The sequence below is a fragment of the Sturnira hondurensis genome, unplaced genomic scaffold (genome assembly GCF_014824575.4).
Source record: "Sturnira hondurensis isolate 20B ecotype Veracruz unplaced genomic scaffold, ASM1482457v3 Scaffold0010128, whole genome shotgun sequence".
In the NCBI taxonomy this organism is placed as follows: domain Eukaryota; kingdom Metazoa; phylum Chordata; class Mammalia; order Chiroptera; family Phyllostomidae; genus Sturnira; species Sturnira hondurensis.
Genome location: NW_028082759.1, coordinates 23,371,872 through 23,389,739, shown reverse-complemented (window position 1 = coordinate 23,389,739; position 17,868 = coordinate 23,371,872). Strand labels below are relative to the sequence as shown.

Here is a 17,868-nt window from a genome sequence, read left to right as displayed (position 1 = left end):
TCAGTCATTCCCGGGCTGCAGGTTAGATTCCTTGAATGATTAGTACTTCTACGTGCAGGCCCCTGGGGGGGCGGGGTGTGGAGGGACTTGCCGTGCGGGCTGGGCCTCTGGAGCGAGACGGGGCCGGAAAGACAGGGCTGTCTTCACTGCCCAGTGGGACTTGCATTTGGTCCCCTAGACGCTCCTCTGCCCACGATGGCCTCTCCTTAGGGGGAGCCCTCCTGAGCTGTCCCAGAGACGTCCCTGGCTGGCCAGCTGGGGGAAGGAGCTCCCACCCCTCCCCGGGTCTGTTGTGAAAGCCTCTGAAGCCCTGGGCTGAGTTGGCCCTGCCTCTGTCACAGACTAGTGTGCCCGCTGTGTCCACCTGTAGCCAGTGACTGTGGCCGAGGCCCTCCCCTCTCACCTGGTCACCACGGAAGCCTCCCTACCTGCGTGTCACTGCCCCTCCGCCCCCTACAAATCCATTCTGCACACAGCAGCCAGAGTTTTTGTAAAAAACAAAACCAACGCTTGCTTCCCCAACCCCCATTGGCTCTCCTGGCCAATATCTATACTCCTCCAGGGTTCCATCAGGGTTACTCCTTCTGAGACGTCTTCCCTGACCACCCTCCTCCCCCTGCACACACGCAAGATCCGTGACCATGTGTTCACTTCCTCCAAACCCTGTGCTGTATGGTAATCGATAACTTGTTCACATTTTGACCTGCCTATAGGCAGAGAATAGGTGTGCTTCGCACCTTGTCTGGTGCCTGGCCCCAGGCGTCAGTGTGGTGGGCGGATGTACAGTTTGCCTGAGGGGCCCTCAAATGTGGGTAGGGGTCAGAATTACCTGGAGGGCTTGTTAAAACACAGGTGGCCAGCTCCCCCGTTCTGTTTCAGGAGGTCTGGGGTGGGGCTGGAAATAGTTCATCACCCACAGGTTCTTGGTGTTGCTTCTGGAGATCCCATTTTGAGACCCCCCCACCCCACTCTGTATCTAGTAAGAAGAGAAGACTGAAGGGGTCAATTGGAGTGCTGTTCAGATCAAAGGCAAGGTCATGGAAGAGGCCTACACCTTGGGAATCTCAGAGGTCATGAAATGAGAGACTTCAATTTGCTATTAAGGATGGCAGAACTTTCCAAGAAGTGACAAGGTCCTGCAAGTAGCATCGAGAGTGCGTGTTTGAAGGGGTCTGCAAATGAAGGGATGGTATGCAAGCAGCCAAAGGTCTAGATGTTAAAAATTTTTTTAATTCAAAAAGTACAATACCGAAATGAAAATAATGAAAGACGTAAGTGCAAAGGAAGATTGTAAAGTGGAACATGTGACATCATTCCAATTTTATTAAAATCCCTAGAAAGAGGACTAAACATATATGTCAATATTTATAATGAGTGAGTTTTATTACCTTCCTTCATCTTCCTAGATTTCCAACATTCTTCCATTGCCATGTTTTCTTTTCAAGACGAGGGCCCACTGTTCCTATCTGAACCTCCTCAAATGTCAGATGTGCTGTCATGCTCATCTGGTTAATGTGAATTATCTGCTCTCCTGTCCCCATCAGACTTGTTTCTCTTCGCTGTCTTCACTTGTGCTAAAAGTATGAAAAGCAACAAAATTAAAACAACCAAAATCAAAAGCAGACCAAAGAAGGGGAGAAAAGGTGAAAGAACCTTAAGCAGAAAGTAATTTAGTTGGTACTGTCATAACTGCACCGACAAAAAAGTGTCTCTGTTTCTGACCTTCTGGTCATTCCTACTGAACATTGTCACTGCCGGCCTGGCTGTTCAGGACCCGTGACCTCACCAACCGGTCGGGCAGGAAACTCTGGTCCTGATCTCTTAGCCTCGACTTCCTGCTTCTTCTTCTCAGGTTCGGGCATGGGCCGAACGTGGTTCCCAGCTTTATTTGTTCAGAGTGTGCCCACATGTCCATCCTTGAGGTAGGTCCCCTCCCACCCAATGTAATGACAATGGGATTATAATGTCATTCCAAACAGTTAATGAAAAGTTACTCTTTTCTGCCATTTAATTATTGAAATTAGTTTTTTAAAATTACGTGACAACCTAAGCCCTCTTTAGAACAAGGTTTATTTGGGACATAAATTCAAAGTTCCAATCAAAGTACAAGTAAACTTTTAGAACAAAACCCATTTTTTTTCAGGAGAGTGCTTGTACAATAAAAAATTATATGCGACATAATACATACCAACTGGCAATGGTTTTTGTCAGTAAGAATTTCTTGCTCATTTCTCTAAAGAAATGTGGTATATAGTACTTTAACATATGAATCTACTTCACTTCAAATATAACTAATTTGGAATTTCTTGTCAAGTCTTTATAATTCTTTACCTGCAGGATGACACACAGGAAATGGCCAAGTAAACATTTATAGGTTAATTATGTATGGTTTCACAGCCAGAAATATGAACATCCAAATTTTTATTCCATAAAAGTCCATTATTATAAAAGAAAATAGTTAAACTGTATGATAATAGCAAAATGTAAGGGATGTATAGAATTGTAATTATCAGCAAAAACACTGAGAGTATCAGAAAAGACTAGAATCTTATTATTTCAACTACAATGACTAGTTTGTAGCTATTTTCCTGGGTACACTGTCATCTCTGATAATAAAGTGTGAACTCACAGAACCAGTGGAAAGACCAGGAAATGGTGACCCTCAGTGATTTGGTGGATGAGATAGTGAGTGACAAAGTGGAACCAGCAGCTTGGCTCACTTGTGCTCAGCGTAGGACTTCTCATTCTAGAAGGTGCTGTCTGTGTTGCCACCAGGCAGACCGTGCCACTGCTGACTCCATTGCAGAGATGGACTGTATAAAGTTTCCTAGATGGTCCAATGGCAAAAGATACCTGTCATTCAACAAATGTCAACAGCTAATCACTAATGAAAATAACATGTTCCTTCTCAACTCAGGCTGTCCTCCATTTCTTCAAATAATTCCTTTCTAAAGTAATTATTTACCTTAGAAGAGCAATCAGGAGTTAGGAGTTGGATTTGATCTTGTCTGTCACCTCAGTGGGGAAACCGAGGCCCAGAGAGATTTGTCCAGGGGCTTCATGTGAGTCAATGGGAGTTCCCCCGACTTGTGGTCCACGGTTATTTATAGCACCCGACCCTGCCTCCACGGTCACCACTGTGGAGAACTGGCACATCTGAAAGGATGTTCCAGGGGCCTGTGGTGCTAACCAGTGTGTCTGCGTGGGAAGTTTGTTTGCCATTGTACCTCTTCATCGTTCTTATTTATTTATTCACTACTTTGACTTTGTTGCCTGATATATCAGGAGTGGAGAGAGAAAAAACAAGTAGAATGGGAAATGGGAAGTGTGACTTAAAATTTTTTTTTAGGGGAAATAAATCAGTGAAGTATTGTAAGTCCAACTGGAATCCAGAAATTGCAATTTTCCACGAGAGAAGACCAAGAAAAGGGTATGGGGGGGATGGGGGAGGGAACTGATAACCTCCTGCTGGGCACTGTTATGGGGTTATTTCATTCCTTTTAATAACCATTTTGGGAGGGGCTGTTAACCTCATCTCATTACTTATGAAGAAACTGAGGCTCCAAGTTCTGTCATACACCCCACAGACACACACTGATAACTGGTAGGGCCAGGGCCAGGTCTGGCTGGCTGTGAGCCTGTGCACTTCACTTCTCAGTAGAGCATGTGCAAGGTGAACCAATGAAAATAACAACTGCAATGCAATGCTCATAATAGTAATAATGGTAGCAGAGTGCTTTACTTCTGTGATCTCTTTGAACAGGATTAAATGAGCAAACAAAATGAATGGGGCCGATGTGGTGTCTTCGTACTCTTTGTTAGTGAAACAGTCCCAGTCTAGTTCAGATTTCCTTTGGCTTGTTCTAATTTCTGAAAAATAATGGAAAGGCTCAACTAGTTTTGTTTTGCTGTGTTTATCAGATTGTATGTTCTTAATGTGCGTGGATGGGTTGGTGTGTGACTATGTGATGTCAAACCTGATGTATTCAGAATTCATCCAGTGCCTTTGGGTTCTATACTAAATTTTGTAATTAGTGATCAGTGCTTCTATGTACTGAATGGGAGTTTCAGTAATCTGCAAAAAGTCTTTCCCAGGTCTTTCTTTTCAAAGCTGAGTATCACACGCACTTTTATTTCTTTGGCAGGGTCCATGAAAGAAATATGTTAACCTTCCCATGAAAAAGCAAGTTTGTATTTGGTGGAAGATCGGTAACGAGTCATTTTTACACATAGATACTCTGAAATGAATCTCTGATATTACTCTGCACCCCAGTTTCAGTGTTGGGCTCAGTTCTCATGTCTGGAAGGCATTGTCCAGCTGTGTGATACTGTATAAGAGAGAGGCGTTGTCAATTTATAAATAATCAGTCTTCTAATGAATTAATGCTCATTTGCAATGATCAGTTTGATACTAATTTAGGTAAAGACATGTTCCAGCTCCCAGATTGGATTCTCTTTTGAAAATGTTGTTCTAATTTACAACTCCCTAAATTTGTTACTACAGAAGAGCTATTTATTTTGACATTCAGTCTAACCGTAAAACCTTTCACCCAAATTATACGCCCTAATAGCCACGCTTTTATTCACACAATTTTAGACTAATTTGAAAGAATCCATGTCTGGGTGCAATGACGTCATACAAGAGTTGGAACTGGGACAGTTCGAAGATAATGTAAAAGCCCACGTCCCCCCAGGGAGAAACCACAAGACTTTCTAGCCTCCTATGAGAGATGAAGGAAGAGGTTCTCAAAGCTGAGCAGTACCCGCCCCCACGGTTGCAGGCGGAGCTAGCAGCCAGGACCGAGAAGAGTTAACGAGGGACCAAGCCCCCTGCGCCGTGAGCTCTGGGCGCGCTCCCTCCGCCCTCCTGTCCCCACCCTCTCGTTTTGGCAGGGGATTAAAGTGCTCCCCCCTGTGGCAGCAGTGACCCAGAAATGAGTTTGATTCACACAGTCGTTCCTCCATAACAAGCCAAACGCCCGTCCGAGAGTGCCTCCCTGCGCGAGTACCGGGTGTGTGCGCGCCAGCAGACGCAGGGGCCCGCCCGGCTCCCGGCCTGCCCGCCCGCCGCGGCCCGAACTCATGCGGCGCAGAACCCAGAGTCTCGGCCGAACCCCTCCGCAGCAGGTACGCGCGCGGGCCGTGGGGGTGGGGCGGGGAACGCGCCGCGCGTGGGTCCGTGCGCGTCTCGAGCCCGATCCCGCGGCGGCAGTGGCGGCAGTGGTGGCGGCGGCTGCAGGACGAGCCGAGAGGCTCAGCCATATTTGATGGTTTTGTTGCTTTGCTCGGGAGTTCTCGGGAGTAATTTAATGCCGAAGGTCGCTGCCTAGTGGAAATAATATAGTACGTCATTAATATGGCGCCAAAAGATTGGGTTCTCGATATGTAGCAAGGAGGGAGGGTAGGCAGCTGCCGAGCGCAGCCTTACTATCCCACCAGTAACTTGGCCATTGCTGGGGCGGGGGCCAGAGGAGGAGGAGAGGATGATTTTTGGAGCCTAAGAATAGATTTATGTTGGATCAGTAAGTTTCATTATGATTATTTTTCAATTTTGGGGGGGCTGAAGACTTAAGAGCTTTTTCTTTTTTTTGGATTTGCGGGGGGAAAAAACGTGGTTTTCAGGTGAAACATCAATTAAACGCGTTCGGGAGAAGAAGCCGAGTTTAGTTGGCCCAAAGTGCATTAGGCTGCATGAGAGTGGAAAGCATAGTAGCAACTTGGTAGACAGATGGCAATGGCAGAACGCAGGTTCGCATACATATATGAATCCAGAGTGTGTGTGACCGCAGAGGGAGGGGAACGACTATATTTGTCTAAATATAGGTGTGTGTGTGTATAGGTACATTGTGTAGGGTGGCCGCAGCCCCAGCTCTTGTCACCGCGTCACCACATGTCCAAAATATTCATTGCATCAATTCAAGGGCAATGAACGGGGTGGAGGGACAGCTTAGCAATTAGATTTTTTCCTAATTGGGTTTCCAATGATCAGATCTTTTACTTACAGCGAGACTGCCTGTAAAGTGTAAAACCTTTGATCGGTGAAATTAGGAAGGAGTTGGTTGCATCGCTAGAGCAAAGTCCCGATTAACCATGAACTTAAAACGGATTGCGAATTGCAACCTTTGGCACCATCTGCAAATTGTGGGGGTGGGGTCGCCTGCTCTTCGATGCCTTCAATGAATGTGCTATGTGTACCCTGGGACTGCAAGTTGCAAAGCCGTTCAGTGCACGTGTCCTGTGCCAGTGAGTGTGTGTTTGTGAGTTGGGGGCTGTTGTTCGGCGGCCAGCAGGCTTTCCGGGTTGTTGGCCCTGGCTCGCAAATGCGGGAGAGAGATGGAATGTGGAATGTTGACCGGGGAACCGAATCCTGTCGGAACGGTCCCATTTGCTGGAGAAATTCGATCCCTTCCACCTCCTTCCCGCTCCCCCCGCCCCGCCTGCGGGCAGGAGGCGGGGCCGAGGACGCGGCTGCTGCTCAAAGTGGCGAGCGCGGCAGCGGGAGGCAGGTGCACTGCACCCGCCAGAGGGGGTGCCTCAACTTCCGCGGGCGTTTAAATACCAGTCTGTCTCCCCTCCCACCGGTAATAGGTGACCTGGCGGCCGAGGGCGGCGCGGGGGAGGGGACGGGAGAGACCGGGGAGAGAGCCTCCGGGGCACGTGGGCAGGTGCTGGGTGGCCCCGGGGCCAACTTTTGGAGCCCGCCTCTGGCGTTGGAGGAGAGGCGGCTCCATATGGAAATGGGGGAGGGCTTCGGCCGAGGCGCTGCTTTCTGGGCCGTGGTCCGAGCGTCACCTAACGGTCCCAGCAGCGCTGCGGAGGCCGGGGTGGGGGGTTCTGGAGGCGGGGAAGCCCTGCCCGCCTCACCGCCGGAACCCCGCACAAAGCCCGCGCCGCGGGGGTGACCGCCGCACCCCTGCCTGGGGGACGGCCGGCAGCCCGTCGCTGTCCCCGCGCCGATTCCGGCGGGCGGCCGCGGGCGTTTGTTGGTTCCGCGCCTTCCTCGCCGGATGGCTTCCTGTGACAGAGGTGATCCACAGTTTCCAGAACTGTCTGGGGGCGGGAGCGGGAGCAGGAGCCGAGCCCGCTCGGGGCTGCTCGCCGCCGCTCCCACCTCGCAGGCGTTCTCGCCGAGCGCCCGCCCCTGCCCTGAGGTGCCGCCCGGAGGAACTCGGGGAGGGGGCCGGCGCAGCCGTTTCCAGCGGCGCAAGTGGCTTCTGGACGCGAGGGAGCGTTTGATTTGCCACTGGGGCCGAGCGGATTGGTGCAGCTGGAGGTGGCGGGGCGGGAGCGGCGGCAGCCGCGGGGTGGGGGTGGCCACTTTCGAATGGGGGGGGCGGCGGCGGCGGCGGGCACGCTGGTGCGGAGCGAGTGGTGCTCGGTTGCACCATGAGAAGGTGTCATCACTGCAGCGGGGCTAATTCCGGCGAAGGTGCCGGAGTTACTTTCCCCTCCTCCGCCGCTGTTGTTTCTGTTGCTTCGGGAGGGAGACTGAGAGGGAGGGCGGGAGGAGGGGCGCCGCGGCCCTACGCGCACCCGGCGCAGCACGGTGAGCTCTCCGTGCAGGGCGGCGGCCCACCTCCACCCCCTGTGGCCCCCACCCCGCCGCACCGGCTCCCCCTCCCGCACGGCTCCCATCCCCGCCCCAGGGCCCTCTGCTCAGCTCTCTTCTCCCGGCTCCCCTCCCGGGCATATGGGGCGGCCGCAGTACCGGGCTCGGTGAAGGCAGCGAGCAGACAAAAAAGCGGGCGATTTAAACGTGCCTTCGAAACCCGTTAGGAGTGCGCCGTCGCCCGGAGACCGTTTAAAAGCAGCTGTGGCTTTCTAGTAACGGGGAGGCGGGCGCTGCACCGTGCCTCGGTGGGGACCACGGTCTGCCGACCTCGGTTTGCCCTGGCCAGGAGAGAATTCAGAATTTCTTTTGTAAAATGATGCCTTCAGTTGAATGACTTCAGACAGCTACGTTTTCAGGAAAGTGGCAGAGAATCTGAGGTTTCCATTAATGGGAATGCTTGGGGGCTTCTTTCCCAGAGGGTTTTTTTTTTTATGAGGTGATCTATATTTTTCCTTTTTAGAAAACCTGCTGTGAAAGGCTAGCTCTCTAGTTACTTGTAGCTCAAGGCTAATATCTTTCAAAGTTAATGAACTAGTTTTAAGATTCAAAGACAATTATTTCTGTGGAAGTTGATTTAGATAGCGATCCACCAAGGGTTAGAGATTACGACAGGAAGTCGCATTTTGATCAAATCACAGCCAATGGATGTTCAATTACTTTTGGTTAAGAAAGGAAGCCTTCAGTGTAACTGTACCTGACACATTGGGTGCAGTAACTTGTTGCAGAGTGGGCGGCTCGTGCTGGAGGCCTGCCTGGGACGTCCTCGTGGGTGACGCTTTCTGCCAGAGAACTGCGGCCCAGAATTGTTACTGCCCTTTTATCCCAAATGTTTCAGCCTCATGTCAGCCCAGGTTCAAGTGAGACGACTTTCTGATTTGCTTTCTTTCTTAAATTTTTACTATGTGTATGCAGTCTGTCATTTTCACTTCCACATGGAGAACAAATACAGTTTTCAGCTATGCGAGATTTCCCCATGTCTCCATCTTTTCACTAGCCAGAGATAAAGGGTGTTGCCTGCCATGCAAGTAGAACTTGACCTTGTTTCCATCTAAAGATCAAACACTGCTTTCTAGTAAGAAAAACTGGGTGTGTTGTCACCGATTTTAACTTATTTAACTTCGGAAAGGCAGGCTAGTTCATTGAAGAGGATCCCCTCCCCCACGGTAGTAGTCCCTCCTCACAGATTTTCAGCCTGCAAAGGCGTGTTTTAGTTGTATATTAGTTACCAAGGTTGAGAGAGTAGCTGTAAAGGGGAAACTGAGAAATTATTAGTGTGCCTGAGAGAACAGAGACACTCTTTGGAGTTGAAGGAAATGCTATATTTGAGAACCACTGTTGCTTGGCCCAAAGGCTTGGGGAGGATTAACTAAAAAAACTGGGGGAGGGGGACTTGGTGAGAATGAAAGCGGATTTCCATGTGTCTCACCTGTAGCAGGCACTTCATAAATACTGATTTTTGACTTTAAGGAGCCCTTGGTGGCTTAAAGTATCATTACCGAAGTGGTGTTACATGCACATTGTTGAAGCTTAAGAGACATGGAGAAGCAAAAACAGTACATTCCTACCACCCAGAGACCGCCTGTCGCACTTTCCAGACGGTTGTCTATGCGTATGTGTACACGTTTTAACTGAAATGAATTATGCTGTACATACAGTTTTGCAAGGGGGTTCCCCCCCTGTCAGCTGGCTTCCTAAATTTTCATCTCATCTGTCACTGGGATATAGATTTTTCCTTGGTGTGGGCCCCACGTACAACAGCAGCTTTGTCTAAAACACGGTCTGGCCCAGGGTCATTTATTGCATCTGGTTATTTCATAAATAGATTTTAATCTATAGTAACTCTGACAACCTCTAGCATTGAGGAGGCAAGCCTTTGGAATTGATCATGGTGGAATTTTTTTTAAAAGTTGGAAATCAGATTGTGATTTGGAAGTCTTGGATTTGGAGATTCTGTTTGAAAAATACTGGCTGGAGAGAAATTTGCCGGGTTCATTTATCCACAGGCTTGTTGGAAAAAGAGTGATTCGTTTCGGTACTGAGGGGTTTGAACTGCAGACATCAAGTCACCAAGCACTGACTCCTGCCTGTGTCTCGCCTGTGCGCCCTGCCTGCCTGAGCAGGAGGCTGTGAATCTGACAGTAGTGCTTCTGGACTCAGGGATGGAAGTCAGGAGGGACGCTCTTCCCTCCTTCAGCATCCAGGGCAGCCGTCACACCATCGCAGTTAGTGGTCTGTCAGAACTCGCACTAGAGGCTCTGCTTTCGCACAAGACTCTCGGAATAAAATGGATGTCCTCTGGAGGAAGGGGCGGCGATCTTAGCTGATGCACCTTGCTTTTTATTTTCCATTGGATTGGCATGAAAAAGTTTGGCTGGATTGTTCAAACACTAAGTTATATCGGTGTTAAGCTTTTTCTTTCTCCACTCCCTGTCCAACCCTGTAATTTGGAATGTTGGCACTGTATCCAACAATACCTTAAATTTGGGGGGAATAAAAAGGGTGGCTTTGCTTGGAGTTGTTTGTTTCTTACATGGTGTCATGAGCGTGGTAGGAACTTTCATTGCGAAGGTATTTTAATTTCAAGCAAGTGTTTTTGTGGGGAAGTTTCAGTGTTGAGTCTTTATTTACAAGATAGTGCAGCAACTTATGTGATCATCGTATATTTATTTAGATTTGGACAGTTGGGATGTTTATTATTTTAGTGTTTTATATTTCAGAAAGTTGAGACTTTATCGAAAGTCTGTTGTCCTTGATGTGGTCTACTTCCTACAAACTGTTGGTCTGTGATTGTGAAGGTGTACACTTTGATGTTCCCCCCACTGGTGGGCTCTGATGGCAGAAGTTCTCCTCATTCCTGCTCAATTAGAGTGGCCCTGGAGGGCCTCTGCCCCCCCCTCCCTGTGGAAGTGGCTCCGTGCCTGTAAGTTTAGTTTGAGTCCCCTCTATCTTGGAGCTGAGAAAATGGAGTCTAAGAGGTCATTGGCCCTAACCCTGGCCATGTTGTTGTGGTCTAGTCTAGACCTTGACTGATTACTAGTGATGTCTTTACTCACCTGAAAGCAACATGGACCAGAAAGCCGGGCCACTGGGGCAGGGACCTTGCGTTTCTGTTTTGAGTCCTCTGTGAACCCCAGGCCAGTGGTACATGAAGCGCACTTAGCAGACGTGCGCAGACCAGACTTCGGGCTGCACCCCAGCCTGGTCAGCCAGCACCGAATGATTGATTTTGGCTCTTCAGGTAGAGTTGAGACATGATACAAAGATTGAGGGCAGTTGAAGTGGGTTCATTTTTAAAACCTTGGGTTCTGCATAGTTATTGAAGGAATTAAATCGCAGTTTTCTCGTTTTGAAAGCACTCTCTCTCAATTGCCCATAATATAGTCTTAATATTGATCATTTAATGTCTGTACAGGAGATTATATGAATTGGAAACTTCATGACAGCTTCTGAGAGGCTTTCTAAGTGGCTTACCTTGAGGGCAGATTCCAGTGGTGAGGGCCCACACTGAAGGATAAAATGAGCATCTGTTCCCTTGACTCATTACTTCTCCAGGGCAGGGAGCAGGAGCTGGGCCAGGTTAACACGCTGTTGGAGTTTGCTTTTGTTTAGCCTCAAAGTACACAAAACACGATTTAAAACGTTTCTTGAAAGCTCGTGGTCACCTTTATGAACACCGGCTATTTCAGTATTGGAATATAAGGACGCACTCAGGAAGTGTGGGCTGAGTACCGGTGGCCTGTAACTTTTTTGAAAGTCAGACTTAAACCTGTGGGATCTCTTCCCCTAGCCAAACCGAGTGGCACTGAAATCCGCGTGTCACCTCAGGGACTCACGCGATACTTTTAAGTGCTTCTTTGGATTCCAGTTTGGTGTTGTTTAAATTTTGGTGACTTTTTAAATATGATTTCTCTCTGATCCTTTTATATCACCATTAACCACAAATTGTAGTTAAAATGCCTGTCTAGAAGAGTCATTTTTCTGCTTATTCGTTATTGGCTTGAAAAATCAGATAAGAAGCTTGTTAGTTTTTATAACTTAGTGGACACTGGCCCAAAGTAGGAGCCTCGGGGGTTTTCCTTTGAGAAAAATTCTCAGTTTTTTAGACATGGCCTTTATTTAAGTTGCTTACAACTCTCCTTCCCCCCTTCATTGCCCTTGTAATTTCTGCCTGCTGCAGTCAAGGACTTCTAAGGACAGAGTATGTCCCATTCACAACTTTGTAAGCATCATGGTATTTGTCAGCAGCCCCTGCCCTGGTCATCGATTCACATGTCATTAAGCACGCGTAACGCTGATTTATAAACATCGTACTGCCAGTCTGTCAATTTATAACAGGAATCAGTAAACTGTTTTTGTAAAGGGCCAGGAAGTGTCAATATTTTAGGCTTTGCGGGCCTCATGATCTCTGTTGCCATTGTAAGTACAGAGGCCATCAGCGGGTCAGAGGTAAATGAATAAACATGGCTGTGTTCCAGTAAACCTTTTTGTGTCATGAAATATTCTTTGACTCCCCCAGCCCACCCCACATATTTCAGTACAAGAAAACCATCCTTGGCTCGGGGGCAGGCCCTCTGGTTTATGGGGACACCCAGCACAGCCTGACCTGGGCACCAGATTGTTGCTTCCGGGGCTCAGCTTCCTCTGGTAGGAGCCTGAAATCAGGGCTGAAGTCAGACGTTGGTTTGATGCATGTGGGGGGAGTTAGCTAGTCCGAGAGGACTGTGGCTCTTCATGTTACGGCTCCCAGATCCCCTTTGAGGAGAAGGGTGTGCAACATGGGGAAGAACGCAACACCTGGGTGGTCACAGCCTCCCCAGGGGCCAGGCCCAGAAGCCCTGTGTAAGGGGACATGCTGTGTAACCAGGTTCCCTACAGGGAGAGACAGCCTCTCTCCAAGTAGGGTGTGCATGTCACACAGATTAGAGAAAAGTGTCTGCCTGCTACTCTGGGACTCGCGCATGACAGTGTTCAGGGGTGTCTCGTCTCGCACACAGGCTCCTCCAGCCACACCTTGGGGGGCTCCACAGGCAGCGTGGCATTTGCAACCGTCTCCACTGTCAGCTTGCCAGGAAACTTGTTTCCATTTCCAAGTCAACAGACTGTTGCTCACTGATTACATTTTAGTTGCCTGCTCCCTGGTCACATCACAGAGCATAGCCTGCATCCTCAAGGTAGCTTCCCAATACACCCCAGTAGGCATCCAGGAGCCCCCCCCCCCCACCTTGGGAACTGGCCTTCGATTCGGGGATTGGCTTTGCCCTGGACCTGCCTGTGCATCTTCACTGCTGCTTCCAGAACTCAAGTGTGCTTGACTTGAACATTCGGAAAGGGAGGTTAAATCATCTCTGAATGATCTTTAGCACTGTGATTAGGACTTCATGGGCTTCTTTGGAGAGGATTTCCTATAGATACAATCCACGGGGTGAGACTGTCCAGCTTTCAGCCCAGAGACGAGTCCCCAGACCATGCAGTCTTGTGTTTCCGTGGCCATAACAGCAAGACTTGTGCCTTTTGATGAAGTGTTTCTCTGTACACGGGACTCCGGTGGTGTGTAACTGCAGTTTTTGTGCAGTGTGCCATCTAAGGTCTTCTGATACATACATTGAGAGTCTCATTTTTTTTTAAAGTACTCTAAGTTTTTTTGAGAGTTAACATTGTTAGTGGTAACTGATAGTTTCTGACAACCAGCTGTAATCAAGGAACAGTTCCTCAAGACGGCTGCTCTTAAGGCTGCGTGCAGTGCGGTTGTCACTGGCTGGTTGAGTCTGGCTTCTGCGGAAGCTGCTTTGTGCATCCTGTAGAAGCACATCTGGTGTGCGCATTTAAACGTCTTTTAAAATTCCCCTGTAGACACTTTGCGTTTATTTATTGACTTATCCTTCCCAGGGTAGAATAGGGTTGGAGACGCCCTTCCCATCCTTGCCCCGAACTTGGTTCATTCAGAAACCACTTCCTTTTAATACTTGTTTTTTTTAAAGTGTTATTTTTTTCAATGAACTTTTTGTTTGCAGGCGCGCGTGCACACACGTGTGTGTGTGTGTGTGTGTTACATAAGTTAGAACTGCATGCGGAGACCGCCCCCAAGGCAGAATGGAACGCAAACTTCTGATTTTAATGAAATGCTTTAGAAAGACTTCGTTTTTATATGTTCTGAAGAGACTGGTCTTAACCTTGCTTTTGCCTAGGAAGTGGTCAGAAAAGTGTGTAAACTGGGATAGGACTTTCTGCTATGGATTCGGACCGAGAGGGAGCCTCCTGTGTTAGGGAGGCTGCTGACGTGGTAGGGAGAGTGGGAGAGTGACCTCGTGGGTGGAGGGAGTGGGTGTAGTGCTGGAATATAGCTTTTTAATTATTATTTTTCCCCCAAATAGTACAGCTGTTTTTGGATTTTTGTGTGGTGATATTGGCTAATGAAATTGTAGGTTTCAGGGCTACAATTTTGTGATGCGTTATCTGTATATTGTATTGTATGTTCACCCCAGGTCAGGTCTCCTTCCATCACTGCAGAATAGCACTACCCTTGAAATGAATAAGAAGTTGACTGTTTATAAGGTAGTTTATACCCTAGTTTTCCTGTCTGGGTTATTTTTTCTTATTGCAAAGCTGTGTAGTGACATGCTACTAGCTATTCTTATGTTTTGAAGAATTTTGCTTTTGAGCTCATAATGAATGGGAGAGAATATCGTTTTACAGCATTATCCTATTATGCCAATTTGGTTTTTCTCCTTCTGCACCGTTCCGTCAGGCACACACCTGTGATGCCCATCTCGGAGGAGGCGGAGCTGTGGCTGCCCAGTGTTGCCTGGTGTTCTGCACCAGGCCAAGAAATTGTGCCCCCAGGGCCCTCTGCATGGTGAGGAGAGGGGGAGGAAAGTTTTGGATTTTAAATCTTCACTATTATAAGTGTAGTGTCCAGGATCATGGTAACAAATGAAAATTTTATGAAGGTCTTAAAGAGAAATGAAAGTTCCCAGCCCGTGCCATCTGGAATGCTTCCGTCATAATTCTCAGAGATTAGACACTATTAGGCTTTATTATGGTTTTCCAGTAATTTTTCATGATGATGCAAGCAATTGGAATATGTATTCTCTTCCCTCCTTTTTATATATAAATGGGCCTGTGTTATATTTCAGGGCTTTTCCCCCTGCGGTTTGCCTGTGTTTTTCCTCACGTCTTAGGCATCTTTCTATATCAGAGCATGTCAACCGAACAGAACGGAATTCTGAGAAGCTGAAACTAGGGGCAGAAGTTCCAGATTGAAGGACGGTCGTTGGTCACCGTGACTGCCTGTGCTGTTCGGTGAAGTCCTGTACTTCCCTGTGAAGGCAAGGTCACAAAATAACATCGCAAACACAAGTGATCAAAATGTTGTACCCACTTCTCAGTTGCCGGCTCTGGTTGAGTCGGCAATTACAGAGACCTGGAGGGGTTTGAGAGGTTGTTTTAGGGCCAATAAGCAGGGGTTGGATTATTTATAAATTGACACTCGTGTGCTGCTTGTGATTCATTTAAAACCACTCAAATTTATGAATTCCTTAAAATCTTGAAAAATGCTTTCATTGACTTCTAAAGTCTGACTTTAAAAGTAATATGTGAAGAATTTACAGTGAAGTAATATTATAGCACTTGGCTTTGTCAGTAATGTTCATAGGAGTAAAATTGTAGTTATGATTTTCTGGTCAGTTCTTACAGTCTCTTTTTAAGGAGGTGATTATTTATTGCTAATATAAACTATAGTCAGCTGAATGTTTTCAAGTGTGATGCCTTTGCAAAGGCTTACAGTATAGCTCGGGCAGCATTTTCATTAAAGATATTTTGATGTATGACATTACAAAGGACACGTTTTTGAAAGTTACTATTTTTGGGGGGGTTTGAAACATTCAGACAAGGTTAAACCTTTAATGCTTAAGATCTAGGCAGTTTGTCAGTTAAATCAAATATATGATCCTTTTTGACCAGATATAACCTTTGGGTTAAAGTGAGAAATCTGGATTTGAATTATAGTCATGTTAGTGTTTTTAGACTGTCTGGGAGCGTGTGAATTAATGTTGCCAATTTGGAAGTTTCCTATCTAGGCAGTTAATTTGCTTTAAACACTGAGGCCCTGGCTGGGTAACTTACTCAGTTAGGACATCGACCTGGTGCACCAAGGTTGCGGGTTCAATCCCTGGTCAGAGAACATGAAAGAACTAACCAATGAATGCACAAATGAGGGGAACAACAAACTGATGTGTGTTTCTGTTTCTTTCTCTCTCCTTCTTCCCCCTTCTCTCTAAAATTTAAAAACAAAACAAAAACCCTGAGGTGAGAAACCAGCTTGATTTCCTTCACACTCACCACTTAGGGCCAGGAAATTACTACTGTGAAGTATGGGTCATCATATTTGGGTACTTTGCAACATTGGGTATTGTACACTCGGGGGGGAAAAGGAAGATGGCCTTATTAAGAAAATGTAAGACTCTTTACATTGGAGTAGGTAGACTATGATCAATAACTTAGGAATCAAATTTTCACAGTGTTTAAAAATAATACTCATTGCATGAACTTAGCAAGCAAATAGAAAGTAGTTCATTACAGCCCTGGCTGGTGTAGCTCAGTGGATTGTCTGCGAACCACACGATTGCGGTTCGATTCCCAGTCAGGGCACATGCCTGGGTTGCAGGCCATTTCCCGGTTCCTGTCAGGGGACGTACACAGGGGACGCATGAGAGGCAACCATACATTGATATTTCTCTCTCTCTCTCTCTCCTTCCCTTTCCCTCTAAGATAAATAAATAAAATCTTTTAAAAAATAAGAAGAAAGTAGTTCATTACAAAATACTTTTTATATAAGGAAGACCTCTCAGTGCCTGAAAATGCATTCTTTAACATTTTTAAATACACTACCGGGTGGCCAAAAAATTTGTTTTTTTCCCCCTATGATGGCTGTAGGAGTGCTTAGTTGTCTTTTTTGAAACAATTTTGTTAGACTGTATTATGACAGCTGTCATATCAGCATGCATTTAAAAAAAACGATCAGAATTGAATTTTTGTGCAACCATTTTAATAGTGGAGATGGAAGAAAATACGCAACATTTTTGGAGTATTACACTTTATTATTTCAAGAAAGGTAAAAACCTAACTGAAAAGTAAAAAAAATACTTGTGCAGTGTGTGGAGAAAGTGCTATGACTGATCGAATGTGTCAGAAGTGGTTTGTGAAGTTTTTTGTACTATTGACATTTTGGCCAGGTCTTTGCTGCAGGGTTGTCTCAGGCATCGGAAGATGTTTAGCGGCACCCCTGGCCTCTACCCACTAGAAGCCAGTAGCGGGAGACAGCCGACAGGCTCAAAATATCCAAATCAATAGTTATCGGTGAAAATGAAAAAAAATGTCTTATTTTATGGAATAAAACTAAATATTTCTTTTTGCCAACCCACTGCATTTAGGTATTAGATTAACTTTCACAAAGAATGGAAGGACACCAATAAATTTAAAAAATAATGTAATGGAAGTTACTCCAGTTAAAGGTCAATTAGATAGTAAAGTGAAAACCTCACATTCTGTGAAGCCAAGTGAGCGCTGGATACAGTTTATGTACGGGAACTCACTCATTCATCCAAAGGGCACTCGAATGCCTAGCACTGCATTCGGGGAGACACAGAGAAGTATGCAAAGGTCTTTAATTGAGTACCTTCCAGAACTTGAGAAGTAAACAAGAAAGGAAACATAGTGGGTAAAATTGATATTTCGAGGAAGAAACCAGCCTTTCTGTGTATGAGCCACAAGCTGATTAAAATCACTAGGGTGTAATTCTGTGACAGCCACTGGTTTGTGGCTGATGGCGGCCCCTGTTCTCCTGCAGAGAGTAATTCAGTACCTGGATAATGTGTGTTCCTCAGACAGGTTCCTCTTTCCCAGGAATAGTGCTGGGTGGATATCCTCAGATTCTTAATCACCTTAAGCTTTTGTGAAAGCCCTTCTCCTCTTGTCCCTGAGGTCATTTCTCATTCTTTCTTACTTAGAATCACATACCAGGCATGCCTCTCTGGGACCACACCCAGGTCACTGGGCTTGTTTGCTTCCAGATTCCTGAGCCACCTTGGGATGGGTCCTTCAGCTCATGGCTGCTCCTAGCTCAGAGCATGCTGGGTTCCCCACCAATTTTAGGCCAAGGAAATGGAAATGTCAAGGTTTTCGAGTACTTTGCCATGTCATGTACACATTCCATGTCTGGCCGTAATCCCCGAATGCTAATCCTGTAACCTTTATAGCAG

At 46.8% G+C, this 17,868-nt stretch overlaps 1 protein-coding gene across 8 annotated transcripts in view; it reads left to right on the top strand.

Annotated features, from left to right (window-relative positions):
• Positions 1-1,826: 1,826 nt before the first annotated feature.
• JADE1 (jade family PHD finger 1) overlaps positions 1,827-17,868 on the top strand; it is a 55,929-nt gene continuing 39,887 nt past the window's right edge. Inside the window, exons 1-3 of one of the 8 annotated variants that reach the window (XM_037058526.1) lie at positions 1,827-1,922; positions 4,146-4,209; positions 4,598-5,127. Coding sequence is in view for 1 of the 8 variants with exons in the window: in XM_037058525.1 (XP_036914420.1) it covers positions 7,008-7,026 (19 nt within the window). In the remaining 7 variants the exon portion in view is untranslated. Of the gene's footprint in view, positions 1,923-4,015; positions 4,210-4,455; positions 5,128-5,197; positions 5,344-5,390; positions 5,523-6,488; positions 6,589-6,917; positions 7,027-17,868 lie in introns of those variants that run through there. The other 7 variants (XM_037058527.1, XM_037058528.1, XM_037058531.1 and 4 more) reach the window with 7 other exon arrangements.